At 44.4% G+C, this 18671-nt stretch overlaps 1 protein-coding gene across 37 annotated transcripts in view; it reads right to left on the bottom strand.

The window, feature by feature from the left end:
- The window catches only part of KIAA1217, a 363096-nt gene that overhangs the window by 5641 nt on the left and 338784 nt on the right, over nucleotides 1–18671 (bottom strand). For 27 of the 37 annotated variants that reach the window (XR_014556563.1, XR_014556564.1, XM_083704576.1 and 24 more), the window contains 8 exons: nucleotides 14735–14910; nucleotides 8036–8166; nucleotides 7672–7819; nucleotides 5611–6106; nucleotides 5138–5318; nucleotides 4185–4336; nucleotides 3409–3555; nucleotides 2026–2145 (listed from right to left, as the gene is read on the bottom strand). Coding sequence is in view for 35 of the 37 variants with exons in the window: in XM_083704576.1 (XP_083560702.1) it covers nucleotides 2026–2145; nucleotides 3409–3555; nucleotides 4185–4336; nucleotides 5138–5318; nucleotides 5611–6106; nucleotides 7672–7819; nucleotides 8036–8166; nucleotides 14735–14910 (1551 nt within the window). In the remaining 2 variants the exon portion in view is untranslated. The remainder of the gene's footprint in view (nucleotides 1–2025; nucleotides 2146–3408; nucleotides 3556–4184; nucleotides 4337–5137; nucleotides 5319–5610; nucleotides 6107–7671; nucleotides 7820–8035; nucleotides 8167–14734; nucleotides 14911–18671) is intronic. The other 10 variants (XM_083704568.1, XM_083704574.1, XM_083704569.1 and 7 more) reach the window with 3 other exon arrangements.

Here is an 18671-nt window from a genome sequence, read left to right on the forward strand (position 1 = left end):
GGCTCTCTTCAGGAGGCCCCCAGCAAATCCTCAACTTTGCTGGGCCTCCATGTCCCAGCCCTGTCCATTGATACACCAACTGTATCAATCTCCAGAATCAGAATTACTTTCCTGTCACACTAAAGCCATCACAAGTGCAAGTTAACTACTTGTTTTTCAACATGGGTGCTTTGATTTTAAAAACAGCACAGTACAAGAGTCTGGAAGACAACTATCATTGTACAAGAGGCAACTTAAAACTTGCTCCCACCCCATGCATTTGTAGTTTGTTAGCACGTCAAGGAAACCATAACCCCTCCTAAGGATCCAGGAGAAAAGGTGAAAAGGGTTTCATGCAAACCAAGCAGAAGTCAAAAAGAGCCAAAGATGTAGGTGGCATTACATGGACAATTGGCATGAAGTGTTTCATGGTGTTGTCGGGAATATTCTGGCTTCTAGGGTCAAAAGGCTATTCAGTATTATTATTTAAAGCTAGCAAAGCGCTACATGCTGTTCAGGGCACATGAGAGAGATGGCTCACTGCGTGTTTCATCTCGCCAGTTGCAGGAAATCGGGAAGCCAACATCGAATGCTGCCTTGAGTATGCCAAGTTAGAGGTGTTGAGTATACATATACAAAGCTACCCTGCAGCATAGCTCAGTCAGTAGAGCATGAGACTCTTAATCTCAGGGTTGCAGGTTCAAACTACACTTTGGGCAAAAGGTACTCTATGGTTTGGATTGTGTTTATCTTTGCTAGGGAAGGAAAAGATGGCCTTGTTCCTTGGAACAGGGAGTTGAACCGATGGAGTTACATTTTTATTCAGGTGCAGCATCTTAATTCCACCTGATTCTACTTCAGTTATAGCTGAACAAAATTCCTAAGCAGGTATTAATACCACCCCAAAAGTCCCTTAACTATGAATGCAAAAATTAGAAAGGAATCTGCTTTGTGTAACAATTTGCCTGGAGCTTTAGAGCTATTGCATTGAAAGTAATATTGAAACTTGCAATTGCTTTCCCCAGTTGGTGTTATCATATGCATTCCAGCTACTGCTCCTCTTATTATAAAGCAAACTTTCAAAGCAATACTGTGTTTACTCAGGAACTGTCCCACTGTGGTCAATGCAGCTTACTCTCCGGTAAGTGTATGTAGGATTGCAGTTTGTCACTGGTCTGCAGCAAAATGGGCACTACTTTATTTCAATTTTCTTAGCTTAGTATTCTCAGAGCCAAATTCAAACACTGTGTCTTACAGACACTCAGATCATGACAGTGGAACCTTGAGTTGCGGACGTAATCTGTCCTGGAGGCACGCCCACAACTCAAAGCGTTCACATCCGGAAGTGCCGCGTCTGTGCATGCGTGGGGTGCGATTTAGCGCTTCTGCTCATGCATCAGCAGCGAAACCCGGAAGTAACCGTTCCAGTACTTCCGGGCTTGCCGCAGGACGCAACTTGAAAAGATGTAACCTAAAGCGGACACAACATGAGGTATGACTGTATGTTTGAACACTGTATCCTTTCTTTGGTCTCAAGAAGAGAACCTTAGGTGATGTCAGTGTTGGAATGGTTAACATTTATTTCAGATTTACGTTAGAATTTTGATTGCACAGTTGGTTTGTTTTGGGGATTGATACCTGTTTTCTATTCTGCTACAGATTTGTTAGCTACCTTGAGTTTCCCCGGAAAATTAGGTGTGATAGAAAATTTAAAAATAAACATGCCTAAACTTCAGATCTTAAGAGCATTTGTACCCCACTGTACAACAGAGGTAATCCTAAGATTTGTGTTGAGTCGCTTAAACATTTCCTCATTCGCCACATATTAATTCTGTTTTCCTAAAGGCTAGTAGCATCTTGAGAACCTTGGTGCTAAGACGGGTCACAAATCTAGATACATGAAAAGACAGCCAACACAGCACAAAGAGAGAGAGAGAAAGAAAGAGAGAGAGTGAGTAAACAATGCACAAGGCACAGGGTTAGTTTGGAAGCAAGGGAAGAAGGTGAGGCCAAGAGGATGTGGCAGAACTCAAATGCCACTGTTACCTTCTTCTCCTTGGGATGTATTAAGGCCACAGGCCTTGCATCTTTTGTGTGAGTGTCATTTCTGGACTGTTCAACATGGCTGTTTGAGTTTACATCCATGTAAGAGCACTTCTGGAAAGCCTAGAGAGTTAAAACATGGCATGTTATCGGAAGACCTTTTCCAACCAAGAGCCAAGTTACTTCCTGGAGCCGTTCCAGTCAAGAGTTTGCTTGCTTACTTTTCCTCTGAGCTTCTTCAGGACAAACTCTGATCAAACAAGGCCGTATTATGTCTAGGCTGAAAAGCTAAGGGTTAGTTCCTTTAACCTGACAGTCATGCCACAGCTATTGTTACCCGGAGACCTTTATGTGGCATACAAAGTTATAAATTCAATAATGGTTTCTCTCTCTTCCAGTCCACACTAATTGTTCAAAATGTTACAGGCTGCAAAAAAGTTACTGAAAGAGAATCAAGCTCCACACTCCACTCCCCCAGCCTTGTTTTAGAGCTGGAATCTACAGCTGCTAGTTCTTTATAACAAGAATTCTACATCTTTTGAGTAAGAGCAAGTTGTGACCAATGGTAAAAAATAAAAGCATCCCAGAACATTATTACCTCATCATCACCGCATTAGTTCACCACAGCAAGGAGGGCCTGCCATCATAGTGAGCCCCATGAGAAGATTTGTTGAAGCTTGATAGCCATCTATGTGTTCACCTCCTTATTGGAATCACTGACAGATGTGAGAGCCAGTGGAGATATTATTTTAATATAACGAATAGTTTTGTCTTCCACAGACTCTGGCACAGTGCCCCCAAAGTGCATGTCAAATATGCAGTCAATACCAATCGCATAGTAAGCAACACAATCTAGCCCAAGTCAGTTACAGCTCTCAAGAGCAACAGAACAGGACTTGATTGTGAATGACAGTTGTTAGATTGTGCCCCTAGACTTCAGCAATGTCACAGAAAAACCATTCCTATGTTACAATGAACGAGCAGGCTAGATAATCCTTAGGCAAGTTCTGAATACTTTCTTGCTGACAATAGGATCCGGAGTTCAAACCACTGGAATCGAACTCTGTTTATGGCCACAAATATTCAAATCCTCCTTCAGATCCAGTTTTTCCTGACCTGAAACAAGTTGTACCTGTATATGAAATGGATGTGTGCACCAAAAAGGCATAGAAATAAGCTTTCCCCCTCTTATCCCATTTACTTACACCTGAGACCATATCTTGATATTGGCTGCAGCAATGAGCGGCAATGTGTATTTCCTGAAGGAGCTCACTTGCCCATTCACTTAAGTGGGACTTAATTCCCTTGGAATTGTGCTCTGGGTCCAAAGACCAGAAGCGAATGCTATCCAAGGTACATATCTCGGCAGGTCCAGCCTCATCGTACCTGTAATTCTGCCATTATTCTGTCTCCGTCCTCCTCCTCCTCCTCCTTTGCAGGTGGAATTGTGCCCATAGCCAGGGGTTGAGGAGAGGCATGGTCTTCCTTAGGGACTTTTGGCTGTGCTCCTTGAGCAGCATCTTCACTGCTTTCCTAAGTAACATAACAATTAAAAAAACTAACATTTAAGTAAGTCGACCATTAACATGACACCAACAAAACGAAATGCTCCCCTCTATTCCATTTTCTTTAGTTTTCTGGGGGAAAGCATCATCCCATCCCATCCTCCAGAAGAAATTCAACGCCAATTATCACATTTAGATTTGGCAGCCTAAGACCGTGCCACGCTATGTGAAGGAAAGATTTTAATGTATCTCTTTGGGCAGCTGGGGGAGATAATGAAACAGACAGAGAAAAGCTCACTAGAAAGGTTTCTATGGACCTGTTCTCATCGATTTTGTCAATCTGTGTTAAATATTTGGCTTCTTCAAGATTATTTTCAAATTCTTGAACATGCATAGAATGAACGCAGCTTCTAATCTGCCTCACGTTGTTATAAATAAGAATACAGGGAGGATGATTCCCATGAAGGCAGGGCTGGGCAGAGCCTACTGTATGAAATGCATTTCCTGAGAGACTTCCTTCAATGCCCATTTGAGTCACAAACCTCCACCCACCCACCCCACCCCATTGGCAACTTAAGTAAGAAGGACATTGTCTTGCCCAGAAGCTCTTCCTGTTCTGGGTATCTAATTTTGCTTCAATTGCCTCAATCACCAAACCTTGACCAAAGTGCTGTCTTTCCTGGCCACGTAACTGACTTCTCCCAGTCTTGTGCTTAGTCCAGATCCTATCAGATAACTGCGACGTGGAGGCGGAGGAGGTGGAGACTTCACTGGCTTTTCGGTCTCCTGCTCTGGGTTAGGAGCCTCTTCTGAAAATTCAAGGTGCAGTGGTTTTAAAAACATGGCTTACCACCCTAAAGTTAACCAACATGGTATTTCACTTATGTTTGATGGGAGAGATTTAACGTGCTGCTCAAGTTTCCAATTAAGCATGTGTTTAATGCTCAGCGTAGAAACCCTGTTGAACAGAACATTGATCAATGGGGCCTGAAAGTGCCAGATCCTTGGTTGCACTGTGCCCAAAATTGCTTTGTAAGGTATTGCTTTATAGCAGGCAAGTCCAACAGGTAGATCTACTGGTAAATCACTGAACATCTATGGTAGATCACTGGCTCCCCCCAAATAAGTTTTGCTCCCCTAAAAAAGGACCTGAACCCAAAAAATCAGGGCTTTCCTTTCAAAAAGACCTGAACCCCCCCAAAAGGGGGTAGATCACTGCCCATTCTTAACTCTGTTAGTAGATCACAGCCTCTTGGGGGTTGGCCACCCCTGCTTACAGGGTAGAGGCTGCTTATAAGGACACAGGAAGGAACTGGGTCCATCTAGCTCATTATCAACTACACTGGCAGGCAGAGACACTCCAGAGTTCCATGCAGATCCTCTTTCCCAGTACTACCTGAAGATGCCAGGAGCTTTTCTGCATGCAGGTGCCCTACCACTGAGTTATGCACCTTCCACTTATCAGCAAGTAGGGCCTACATTCCCACCAATATGTTTTCTCTAAGACTTGGAGCTCGGAATTCAATAGTTACTGTTTTCTTTCACATTTAAAAGAGAGTCCAACATCGAAGCTCCACCCATCTATCTTATTGTGATGCACCAAGCCTTACCAGAGACTTCTATTTTTTCTGCTGCATCAGCTTTTGGCGAGCCTGTGGCTTGTGGAGGCATCTCAAGGTTTGGGATTGATTTCATGATATTGGCTTGTGCTTCTTCGAGGAGTTTTTCAAATTCTTTTCCGTTGTAGTGATCGAGGTTCTGCCTTTTCTCTTCCCATTTCTTCTCTGCTTTCTAAGAAGAAACACACACACAGAGAGAGGGGAATGTTTTGAAATCAGTTTGGGCTTCACTCTGTATTTAAAATTTTTATTTATAAACTTTTAGATGAATCAGATACGCAGAGGTGCTCCGAGTTCTGCCAGCCATCTTTGCAATATGACATTTATTAATGTCATGCCAAGTTTGGCACTCGAGAAACAGGACACCTATAGCATCCAAAAAGACAGCCCAGAGTTCTTCTGCCTCGTTCTTAGATGGCCACAGCACCCGAAACCCTCCCTGCCATAACATGCACCATGTGTACCTCAATTGACAGAGCTCTGTTCCTGGTACTGGCGCTGTGAAGTTCCTCGATAAAAAGGCTTTGCATGGTGGAGCCATTAACTTGGGGCGACTGAGGTGCCTGCGTTTGCTGGGTGGTTGCTGTCACTGCGGCTGCGGCTGCAGCAGACTCTGGCATGGCAGGCATCAGGTGGCATGATGCGGATGAACCTGCCGAGGGGCTGTTTGCCACGGGAGAATTTGGGGCATTGCTGACCAGTGTTGTTGAATGCTGAGACTGATGCATGACCACCGGGGAGCTTTGTGCATGGTGGACGGTCATGCTTGAGAGAGGGATCACCTCTGACCTGACAGACAGTTCGGCTGAGGGATCGCCAACCTTTTGCTTTGGGGAAGCGGGGCTCTTTGCAGCGTCGTCCTGTTTTTTCAGAACTTCTGCCGCTGTCGCTTTCTCCATGGCATTGTACTGGGCGGCCTGTGAGGGATCCACACCTTTCAGCAGCCCATCGGTAACATGCCTACAAGAGGAAGACAGTCACACGGTGAAGTATATATATAGCTAGCACTTTCTTGTTTCTCTAGTAAAGAAAGGGCTCCCTCTAGTGATTTTCCGTATGAAAGTGATACTGCTTTTATAATAGGGGTGGAGAATCTCATGCTTCGGGCTCAAATGCGGCCTTCTGTCTGGCCTTCAGAACTCTCCCCAGTCCATACCCCTCACTAGTCCAGCCTTGCACACATTTTTGCTTACCTAAGAAGTGGCCTTGAACTCTGATGATGTCTCGCTTTTCTGGCTAGAGAGCAGCATATTAAGTGTGTGCAGAATCAAACCTACTGTAAAGGTAAAGGGACCCCTGACTTTTAAGCCAAGTCGCAGATGACTCTGGGGTTGCGGCGCTCATCTCACTTTACTGGCTGAGGGAGCCGGCATTTGTCTGCAGACAGCTTCCGGATCATGTGGCCAGCGTGACTAAGCCGCTTCTGGCGAAACCAGAGCAGCGCACGGAAATGCCGTTTACCTTCCCACCGGAGTGGTACCTATTTATCTACTTGCACTTTTGCATGCTTTTAAACTGCTAGGTTGGCAGGAGCAGGGACCGAGCAACGGGAGTTCACCCCGTCGCAGGGATTCAAACCGCCGACCTTCTGATCAGCAAGCCCTAGGCTCTGTGGTTTAGACCACAGTGCCAAAGGTAAAATTCACATTTGGCGCCATGCTCGTTTATATCTCTAGCACTGCTCACTACTGGCAGGAAGCTCTCAGAAGTTGTCATATAAGGAATACAGCCACCGGACTGAAAAGGGTTTCTCATTGTTGTGTTGACGGGGCATAAAATCTAAGCATAATATATCCCTTCTCACACATGGGAGCCAGCTGTGTGAAAGCCAGCAGGGCCACTTGAGCTGTGGGGCAGGCAGATAATTTTTAGACTCTGGACTTAACTATCTTCTAGGGGTAATTCTTCAAATGTGGCAATGCAAGACTGCTGTATTTGTTGGGCCCCGGGAGTGAGGCCCTAGACATCTGCCACGACGTCCAGTCCTGATGGCACCTCCACCACTGAGCGCTCTTATTGGACCACAGGCACCTGTTGTGTAGGTTGGTGCTAAACCCTGACACCAGGCCCATCTCACACACCTACAGTGCAAGAAGCCTAACCATATCTACTCAGAAGTGAGTCCTATTGAATTCGATGGGAACTACTAGGGTAAAGAGGACTGGGAGGCTGAGAATCTTCATCTGAACTCTTTGGGCTGTAGAACAAAAAGGAAGAAGGATAAGAGAAAACCCTGTCCTTTACTGATTGATTGATTGATTGATTGATTCACTCACTCACTCACTATAATAATAATAATAATAATAATAATAATAATAATAATAATAAACAACTCACTCACTCACTCACTCACACCGTTCTGTTCCATTCATGAATCACTTCCTGTGAAACATGAAAACATAAACAATAGAAACATAGGTATATAAAACAATTATATAATTTGTAATGGCATCAGGCCAATGACCTGTCCAGAATAATGTAAAAAAAGAGAAGAAATAAATAAACAGAAGCATAAAACATATCACCTCCGGAGGGTGGTGAGGATATCAGTCATGCTGCGAACTCTCTTCAGTAGGATGTCTAGTTTATGAGGTTCCTCCTTTAAAAACCTCACAGCTTCCACCTCGATGCGGAGAATGGCCCGCATTTTATTCTGCAGTGTTGGAAATTCACCTGCAAAAACAAGAGTCATAAAGCATTTTTAAGACAGAGAGGAAGATCAGCATTGGCCTAATTATCACCCCCCCCACACACACACCCCAAAATAAAAACTGGGGGAGGCGGAGGTGGAGAAAATCTCCAAATGGACTATATAAGCGACCCCGAGATCTACGGATGAAGAGTAGTTTTACAAATTTAATAAATAAAATAATAAAGCAAGGAAGTCACCTTTGAGGGTGGCGACAGCCTCTCCAACCTGCCGTAGAAGAAAAGCCCCATCTTCAACATCTTTCAGTGTAACAGTCCTATTGGCTGTAAGAGATTCCTTCTTCAGATCTTCAACAAAACTTTCCAGCTCACTGGAAAAGCGAGAACAAGAATTGAACCCTGACTTTGTTTGTGGATAGGCAACACTAGGGACAAAATCCATTCTCAGCATCTGGGATACCGTCCTAATGTTTGTATACTGTATTATCCCAAATATAAGCCACACCTGCAAATAAGCTGCACCTTTAAAATTCAAGGGGGGAAAGAAAAAAAGACAATACCCAAATATAAGCTGCTCCCTTAAAATTGGGTTACAGTTTGAAAATTGCTGCATTTGGTATAATTGTAACTCCGAGCCAATTTAAGGCTTTGATCTTGCAAGCCTGCAAAAGTTACTGTACAATTGCTAAAATCACAAATCTCTATACAATGGCTACAATTCTGCAGGCACTCACACCCATAAATGGCAAATGAACAATTTCAAGCTCGCAAATCAGCAAGAAAACATTTTTTGGTTCTGTTTTACCATATGTCTGTTTCAGCAGCGATATCTTAAAAGCTAACTTTTGTACTGTCATGAATTTAAGCCGCACTTTAACTTTTCACGGTTGGAATATGGGGGAAAAGTGTGGCTTATATTCAGGCCAATACGGTATGTGGCAGCAGTGAAGCTCTTTACATTAATAATGATGGAGTTCATAGGGCTGATGTGAATATACAATTGCAAATCTCTGCTAAAGTACATTTTCCAAAAACAATAAATCACATTTCTTTTATTAACATATATGAAACATACCAAATGAGACAGCCCAAAGCCCCCAAAATATATATGGGCTATTCTTCCTGCTTTATGCTATTTTTGCTTTGATTAAGTCTTTGACAGTATAAACAATTCCGATAATGAATATATCTATATGATTTATATTCCACAGTGTAGTCGTAAACATACATATTTGCTCAGAACTAAGCCCCACTATGCTCAATGGGATTGACTCCAAGGCAGGATTGCAGCCTATGATTATTTTCCTCAAGATTCTCCAGCTGTGTGAATAGACTACAGTGTGTTAAATCTATATTATCACTAAAGCTGTAGGGCTTTTAGAGGCAGAAATATGTATTTTAAACTACTCTTAAACTACATATTAAATGGTCAGAGCAGCCCATTGGCTTTCAGAGCATTGCCTGCTAAAGACGATTTTCTATAATCAACAATTAAAACAGAAATATTGTAGTAAAATGGCCAAGGCTGCAATCCTGTACACCAGCCTTTGACAACCTGCTGCCTTCTAGATGCCGTTGGACTACAACTCCCATCAGCCCCAGCCAGCATGAGCAATGGGGAAGGACGATGGCAGCAACATCTGGAGGGGCACCAGGTTGGAAAGGGCTGCTGTCACACTCACCAGAGAACTCAGAGGGATTAACTTCAGAGGAGGCATGCATAGGATTGTGCTGTAAATAATTCTTCTTAACGCAAGTGAACAGAACTGTTATGAGGAACAGGAACAGCATGTTTAAGAAAAGTATGTCAAAAGATGACAGATTTGCTCAACGCACCTGTCTGGGCTACAGGGAAATTCATTTATCAGCAATTCTAGCTAAAACTAGATGTGAGGATTCATTAATATATTAGCTAAAAATAAGAGAATTTTATTCACATCCATGGAAGCTGCTACAGGCAGCTAACCACTGTAAATAAGATACTCATGGGTCACTTAGCAGTGTAGCATAGGATTAGGCTCCATGATGCAAGAAACTGAAATGTGCAAAATTTGTAATCACAAGTAAGGAGAACTTGCAATCTTTTCAGAGTCCCCACTTAAACATGCTGAACGAAACATGACACCCCAAAAAACCACAATGGAAATCTTCAGAAATGTAACACCTGCCCCAGTACAATTCTAAACTACAGAATTACAGTTGTACCTTGGAAGTCGAACAGAATCCATTCCGGAAGTCCATTCAACTTCCAAAATGTTCGAAAACCAAAGTGCGGCTTCTGATTGGCTGCAGGAAGCTCCTGCAGCCAATCAGAAGCCGCTGAAGCTGCATTGGATATTCGCAAACCAGAACACTCACTTCTGGGTGAGCGGTGTTCAGGAGGCAAAATGTTCAAGAACTAAGTTGTTCAAAAACCAATGTACGACTGTACAGGCTAAGAACATCCGGTGAAGAAAATACATCAAATCTGAAAGCAATTTGAATGTTTCAAAAATATGATTTGTTGCCTTTTTTCCGATTGAAATGAAGAGGGTGTGTGTGTGTGTATTCCAGCATCCACAGAAACCTAGCAGCCGATCTGCCTGGTCACTAGAATGTGGGTAAGAAAAACACAACCAACCACGAAAAGGAAACAAGGATCTTTAAAATGTCTCAAAAATAGTCACTAGGGGGCAGCAAGTGAGCAATACTTGCCAATGTCCCAGGGAAAGAAATTCAGTGCAATGTATACGCTTCTTTTGCAGGGCAGAACTACACATTACACATGTCAGCTCAATTAATGCCCAACAGCTGTTTATCAGAGAGAAAAACAGCCTTGGGAAAGGAATTTGGAGCAGAGAAGCAGCAGCGCCTGTGTTTCTCCTGCTTCAGTTTCTCTCCGCTGCATTTTCCTTCAAAGCGTTGCAAATGATCTGAAGACACCCAAAGCCACCACCTTCCTAAAGATAAGCAGGTCTAAGGCTTGCCAGTGCCTGGATGGGAATCACTGGTACCTCACCTTAGCGTTTCTTTTATGTAAAAGAGAGAGAGACAGACAGACAGACAGACAGACAGACAAGGAATACATCTTTCCAACTCTCTCTACACAAATCTATCTGTCTGTGTTGCAACTGTAAGTTGATCAAGCTGCAAAACTACTTTGGGGATGGGAGAGAAGGAGAGGTTATGCCAGCCCATCTACCAGCTCATGAGCACTCTGCACAGCCAGCTGTTGCGGCAAATTTACAGGACTTTGAGGACTCTCTGAGAGGAATAGGCATGTCGGCCAAGAAAATGATGAGTGATGCTTTGCCACTCAAATAATGTGTGCTTGTATTGCCGCCTAAGCTGATTTAATCCTATCAGAAGTCAAAGGAGCGTAATCAGCTTAAATACAAGCATTTCGGTTTAATTTCAGTGATTCGTTTAAGATACGCACGAATACAATTGCTGCAAGCAAGCCTTTGGTTCACAAGGGGGGGTCTCCAAAACAAATTAAAAATGCTTTATATTATTTTAAAGAAAAGCTGTGCGAAAATTTCACACACTGTGGCAGTAAAATACTGTAAAACTAGAACACCCCAGAGCTAAAACCTATAGAAAATGTTTTAACACAGGCACACACAGCACTCTTGTGAACACTTCTTGGAGCAAAAATATATGGATGCAGAGGAGTATGTGATAGTTGGAGTAGCCAGTCAAATACAAGAAGCAAGGATGAAGTCACTTAACACTTTTCCATTTGCACTGTTCCTGCCCAACTACTATGTTGTCTCATTGTGGGAATCGCCAGCTATATTACTATTGCTTAACATATATTTAGTCCCTGTGGTATTTTAGGGTCTCTATTGAACACAGATGTTCTTGCACAAAAAAGGATGAGGTCAGAGTTGAGAGTGGGAGAAAGAGAAAAGATGTGTAGAGGAAGATTAAGGCTCAGAAGAGGTGCAACTATGGCAGCGCAAGAATACTTCACCTTTTAATTTCAAAGTGGGCAAATGAGTAACACACATGAGACATTAGATATGTACCAGGACACTTCAAGCAACCAGAGGCCATGACCTGTGCTTGCAAGCTAAGACATCCTTATGCAAAGGAACCAATATAACTGCAAGTGTTGATGATTCTTTTGTGTGGGGTAGTTGTAGCTCAGGGTTCCCAGATGTTGGTGGACTACAACTTCCATCATCCACAGTCAGCATAGCCAGTGGTCAAGGATGATGGGGGATGTAGTCCACCAACATCTGGGGACCTGAGGTTGAAGAACACTGTATAGCTTAGTAAGATTTTAAAATCATTCAAAATAGCCTGAACTGTCATTAACTGATTCAGATAATGGCAAGACACCTGTGGACTCCAGAATCACATGCCTTCAAAGAAGGTGGCAGGATCCTGTGCTATCCCTGGAAATGGCAAAAATGACACAATTTCTAAAGCACCAGGATTCAAAATGTCAGATAGAAGCTGATAATAAAATCACCCTTGAAAACAGAGCAGCCATTCTGCAGATGCAGCATTCTGTAAATTGTGAGGAGTAATAAAAACAATTAATTTGCTAATGAGTAACTAACAAAATGTACACTGAAGAATTATTTGGACAGGGGATTGATTTTGCTGCAGTTTAATCAGCAAGGGTATCCGTCACCTTCACAGAAAGGTAGTTTAAGCTGATGGCCAAGTCAATAGCAAAAAATCAATTCAAGTATATCAAGAAATGTCTTGTTGTAAACTCTTGGGCTGCTGTCCAAAGCTCACTTAATCAGGGAGTTCGTCCCATTGAAAACAAAACCTGATTAGTTTTGTTGAGATTTTGTTTGTTTTTATTTTATAAACACAAATACAGAACGGATTTGGTGGTTTTGTTATGTTGCTTAGGCTTAAAGGACTTCTTCATGCAGTGTCTAGTTAAACTATGGAACTCACTCCCTCAGGAAGCAGTGATGGCCCTCAACTCAGATGGCTTCAAAAGAGGATTAGACAGATTTGTGGAGGAGAGGGATTTCAATAGCTACTAGGTCTTGATGACTACACTCTACCTCCACAAGCTGGAAGCAGCAATAGTTCTCAATACCAGTGACTGGAAACTGCAGGGTGGAAGAGGGCTGAGGGTTTCCCACCAGCATCAGGCTGACTGCTGTGAGAACAGAACACAGGACAAAGATGGACCACTAGCCTCACCCAACAGGCTCTTCTTATGTTTCCTTTCTTTCTTTCTTTTTTAAAGTGCTATTGCAATTGTGCTTCATGTTCACTGTGAGTGGCAACTTGCCCAAGGCTGGACTTCAGAGATGAGAATGTATCTTTGCCTCGGGTTTCCCCACCTCCAAACCTGTGCTCTAACCACTACACCTCTCCCCTGCACCCCCAATCCATCTCCTATTAAAGGCTGCAAATCACGCAGGCTGGTGGTCTGCATGCATCCACCAGTCTAAATCAGTCAAGCCAAAATCAACTGGGAAATCGCTTGAGAGCTACACACATTGAACAAGAGCCCACACATGTGAAAGTATTTTTTACTTGAGCATTAAATATAAACCCTGATCCTAACCCTTGGGAAATCTGTATGGCTGTAAGCCATGGCAATGTGTGGTATTCAGTCCCAAGGAACTGTGAGTAAGACTTCAGCCTGAGTTAAAAATACATGTTTGATTATTATATATTTTGTGTATATAAAATAACTCCATGCATCTCTCTGTCCAATACATTTTGTTTAAGAAGACTTTCCTAAAATGTTATAAAATGTTAATTGCACATGTATAAGAATGGGTTTTATTGGTTTTTTTTAAAAAAAGGTATTTTTTTGTATTTTCCCTTATTTTTATATTGTTCTTATACAGAGGCAGAAAACAGCTATTGGAATTAGTATTGGAATTGGGAAGCAGGTGGTGCTTTGGGTTAAACCATAGAGCCTAGGACTTGCCGATCAGAAGGTCGGCGGTTCGAATCCCCGCGATGGGGTGTGCTCCCGTTGCTCGGTCACTGCTCCTGCCAACCTAGCAGTTCAAAATCATGTTAAAGTGCAAGTAGATAAATAGGTACCACTCCGGCAGGAAGGTAAACGGCGTTTCCGTGCGCTGCTCTGGTTCGCCAGAAGCGGCTTAGTCATGCTGGCCACATGACCCGGAAGCTGTATGCTGGCTCCCTCGGCCAATAAAGCGAGATGAGCGCCGCAACCCCAGAGTTGGCCACGACTGGACTTAATGGTCAGGGTTTCCTTTACCTTTACCTTTTTAACTATTGGTTGCCTTCTCCTCCATGAATTTGTCCAATCTCTTTTTGAAGACATCTAAATTGGTGGCCATCATTAACAAGGTGCTGCATCCCTTTTACATGTCCTGTATCCTTCCAACATTCTACTTCACTGGATGTCCAAGAATTCTAGGGCTGGGAGGGAGAAAAACTTTCCTTCATCCACTTTCCCAGTGCTGTAAAGGTAAAGGGACCCCTGACATTAGGTCCAGTCGTGACTCTGGGGTTGCTGCGCTCATCTTGCTTTATTGGCAGAGGGAGCCGGTGTACAGCTTCCGGATCATGTGGCCAGCATGACTAAGCCGCTTCTGGCGAACCAGAGCAGCGCATGGAAACGCCGTTTACCTTCCTGCCAGACTGGTACCTATTTATCTACTTGCATTTTGACGTGCTTTTGAACTGCTAGGTTGGCAGGAGCAGGGACCGAGCAACGGGAGCTCACCCCGTAGCAGGGATTCAAACCGCCGACCTTCTGATCGGCAAGTCCTAGGCTCTGTGGTTTAACCCACAGCACCACCCATGTCCCCTCAGTGCTATACATAGGCTTATAAACTTCCATCATGTCACCTCCTACTTGGCTTTTCTCTGAACTAAGAAGTCCCAAGTGCTGCACCCTTTCCTCATAAGGGAGTAGCTCTGGATGGCATTTCACATGCATCTTTTCTGAACAACCCCACCTCAAAAGACAAGGGACAAGTCCCTTTCACCTACCATAAGCTCTTCACAATTTTCTCCTCTTCGTGTAGGTATTTCTGCCTTTCGTGCTCCACCAGGTGGCGCTGCCGCTGCACAGGATCTTCCAGCCTCTTCGCTCTTTCCATCACCTTGCCATTGATTTCCAGCTCCGCTTTCTTCACCATGGCCCTTAGCGCCTCCTGGTTGTGCAGCTGTTACACAAAAGAAATCAACTTCAATTTTCCCTGCCTGACTAACGTCCCTAGGATCTGAATGCATCATATTGCTCAGAATTTGGGTTTGGATAAACAATCCTGCAGCTGAATGCACTTTCCTCTCTCTCCGTTTTCTTAAAAGAAAACAATAAAAATCTTCTCTCTCCAATTTCACACACAAATAAATGTTATTTCAAGGAGAAGGTAGAAGCTGAAGGGGTGGGAGGAAGTACAAACTGTTGGCTTATGCACCATGCACCTGACTTCGTGTTCAGTTCCATCAGAACTTCAGCACGATTTCACATGGGTCTGGAGCCTTTAATGTGGGCTCTTTAATGTGGCATTGTCTGGCACAACTACAAACCACCAGCAACGATTCCACTGCCCTTTGCAATCCAGCAACACTGAGCAGCTGCTCTTCCAGAAGACGGCATAAACAGATCGTTCTGTTCTAGTGACTCTTCTTCTCAAATGGTTTCATCACAACACAGAAAAGTGCATGACAAAACCCGGCTGTTGCCTTTCAATTCAAAATACTCTAGATAGGGAGAAAGGTTGGAGGTTGGGGCAGGTTGGGACGAAAACACAGAGAAGCTGGCAGGAGCAATGTCATCTCCGCCTGCAGCTGCAGAAGCATCAAGCCAGCCTGCTGGAACACCCGAGTCCAGCCAACGGTGCCTTAAGGGGTAGGAATTTAGGGCTGATATACAAGGCCCTCTCAGCAGAATGTGGAGGGGGAGGTCCAAACACAACAGCACTGGTTTAACCCAAGGTAAAGTAAGTAGTGGGGACACGGGTGGCGCTGTGGGTTAAACCACAGAGCCTAGGACTTGCCGATCAGAAGGTCGGCGGTTCGAATCCCCGCGACGGGGTGAGCTCCGGTTGCTCGGTCCCTGCTCCTGCCAACCTAGCAGTTTGAAAGCACATCAAAGTGCAATTAGATAAATAGGTACTGGTCTGGCAGGAAGGTAAACGGCGTTTCCGTGCGCTGCTCTGGTTCGCCAGAAGCGGCTTAGTCATGCTGGCTACATGACCCAGAAGCTGTACGCCAGCTCCCTCAGCCAATAAAGCGAGATGAGCACCGCAACCCCAGAGTCGGTCACGACTGGACCTAATGATCAGGGGTCCCTTTACCTTTTAAAGTACATAGTAAAGGCTGCATTTGGTCCCTGGGCCCAATGTTCCCCACTCCTGGCCTAAAACAACCCAACTGCACCACTGTGTCCAGTATCCTGATTCCCATAAGGCCTAAACCACATTCCTCCAGGAAGTCGAGAAGCACAAGATAAACAGACTGTCCACACTGCTGTTCCCTAGAAAATGGTGCACCCAAACATGGGGTTCCTTCTAGCCATCCAAACTTGTTTGCTACCCTTTGATAGATTGGCCCTCCATTAATTTGCCTCGTTTCCTTTCAAGGCTCTCTTAACTAGTGGCCCTCTCTGTATCCTGTTGCAGCAAGCTCCATAGCCAATTCACCAACAAAATTTGTTCACAAAGGGATGTATAATTTACAGGCGGAAACCCAAACAGAGGCGCAAGGGGGTCTGTGGAGGCCTTCACAGCACACTCTTTCTGGTCTCTGGAAGTCGATGTCATAGAGCTACAGATAAGACTCAAGGGCTGGCTGATAGTGAAGATGTCAACCCACAGAAAGGAGCCCTTTTTGCTGATCTGCAGAAAAATTCAATTAGCCTTTGTGTGCGAAGAAACACTTCCTTTCGCCTGTCCCGAATCTACTGCCAATCAATTGCACGGGGTGACCTTGAGGTCTAGCATTACAAGAGGGAGAGGGGTGGGGGAAAGCACCTTTTACCTGCTTTCAGCAAAGTGTTCGGAGGGTGGCTACATGCAGGAACCCTGCCTCATCAACCGTTTAAGTGAAGTTGGGCACTGGGACTCAGCTCCAAAACCTGGTGCCCTTGTGTGCATGCAGGTGATAGGTGCCACTTGAAGCTGGCACACTAAATGCTAAATGACACAGGTGCGACTGCTTTTTATCCAAAACATTCTAGCAAGCAGGGCATACTGCTGGATTTTACACGCAGCCATGATGTCAACTGGCCCAGTGGCCAAATTAAAGGGGGCAGGCTGCCCCTGTGGCTTTCCTGGTTGGTTAAATAAGTCAAGCCTAGGCCAGGCACATGGGACTTGGGGACGCTTTCCAGCCAAAGGGCAATCAGTTGGGGGCAGCAATATGCCCGTGATGAGTGGAGCCAAAGACTAATATCTTTGAGGCAACAGATGTACAAAAGCAAAAGTCACAACAGGATATATTCCAGCCATGTGGAAAATCAGGGGTCCCCCCCCCACACTCCTCCCCATTCAGGCAAGAACAGGTGTCTTCACAATGACGCGGCGGTTAGATTCTGGGCCCCTGCATGCATAAGTGGGGAGCACCCTCTAAAAACCCTTTAAATGTCTATTACCCCCTGCTCTCCAGCTCTCTCTCCCACCCTCTCTCTCCACACAACTCTCTTTTCAACTAGAGTTGAAGCTCTGGGGCCAGCTGGAGGATGCATGGCTGCTGCACTACCCTGTGTGTCAGCTGTTAGGCAGGGAGGCTGAGCAGCCTAAACAAAACCCCACTGTGCTTCAGGTCTCTTTGGGGCTTCTTCTGCCCTCACTGACGCCCTCTTCAGGCTCTGAGGAGGATCTCCTCATGAACCACAAGGACTCTCCAGCTCTCTCGCACCATTTCCTGGTATGATTCTATTTATTTCCCACCATGTGTGCAAGTAGAACACGCATATGGGGATGCCCGTATTACAGTTCAAGGGCAAACCAGCTATGTAGCACTCTTGGTTGAAAGGAACTGTAGAGCCTTCACGCTGGTGCACTTAAAAGCTCTCCCTGGATGAAAGATGCATAAACACCCCTACCAGGAGCGCAAGTGTTCCTGTGACTCTGGAAAGGTCAAGTTGCTGACCCATGACCTCCTACGCTGCTCCTTTTTATCCTGACTTGCATAAAACATTTGCTGAACCCTTCTTATCAAATCTGCCAGAACAATGAGGTAGAGATTCTGCAAAACCCATTGTCAGTTAGGCCAGTGTTACTAAGCAAGCCTACAGCCTGACCACAAAACTGGTAAGAATTTGCCAGAGGACTTCAGTCTGCATATCAGAAATTTCGACCTGTAGGCAGCAGGTCAGAGAGTGTGGCTGAAGTATTGCTACTAGGGGGTTTCATTCAGTCTGAATTTTAAAGTCAACTGCACTGATTCACATTTTCTGGACTACCACGTGAATTGGAATGCAGTTCCCATTTGGTTTTTGCACTTTTCCATAATTTGCAATATGCAATATGTTCCTTGGCTCAAAGAAGTGTACCAAAATGCTCATATACAATGCATGTTTTATGGGGGGAAATGCACAAGAAATGCACACCCGGCCTGCGTTGCATCAGAGCTGCTGATAGAATGTTTCTGCCATTGTAAATGAGCTCCGAAAGAGCTTTAAGATCAAGAGTGCAAGTCTGACTTGCATGAGATTCCACATGCCTGAATGACTGCTTTCATTTTTCATTACAACCCACATAAAGTGCTTATTGCTTTTTGGGGTGGGGGAGGTCTCAGTGGATATCAAGTGTGGTTTTTATTTTACTTTTCGGTTTACAGAACTTAAGATGTGACTTGCAAGGACGATCACAGCTTAGTGCCAAGTGAATGAGCTGTGTATGCCACAGGTCTCACGTTCCATCCCTGGCAACTCTAGCCAAGAAGCATCTCTGGTCCAACTCAGGATAAGGGATCTTTG

Source organism: Podarcis gaigeae, assembly GCF_964106915.1.
Source record: "Podarcis gaigeae genome assembly, chromosome: 12".
In the NCBI taxonomy this organism is placed as follows: domain Eukaryota; kingdom Metazoa; phylum Chordata; class Lepidosauria; order Squamata; family Lacertidae; genus Podarcis; species Podarcis gaigeae.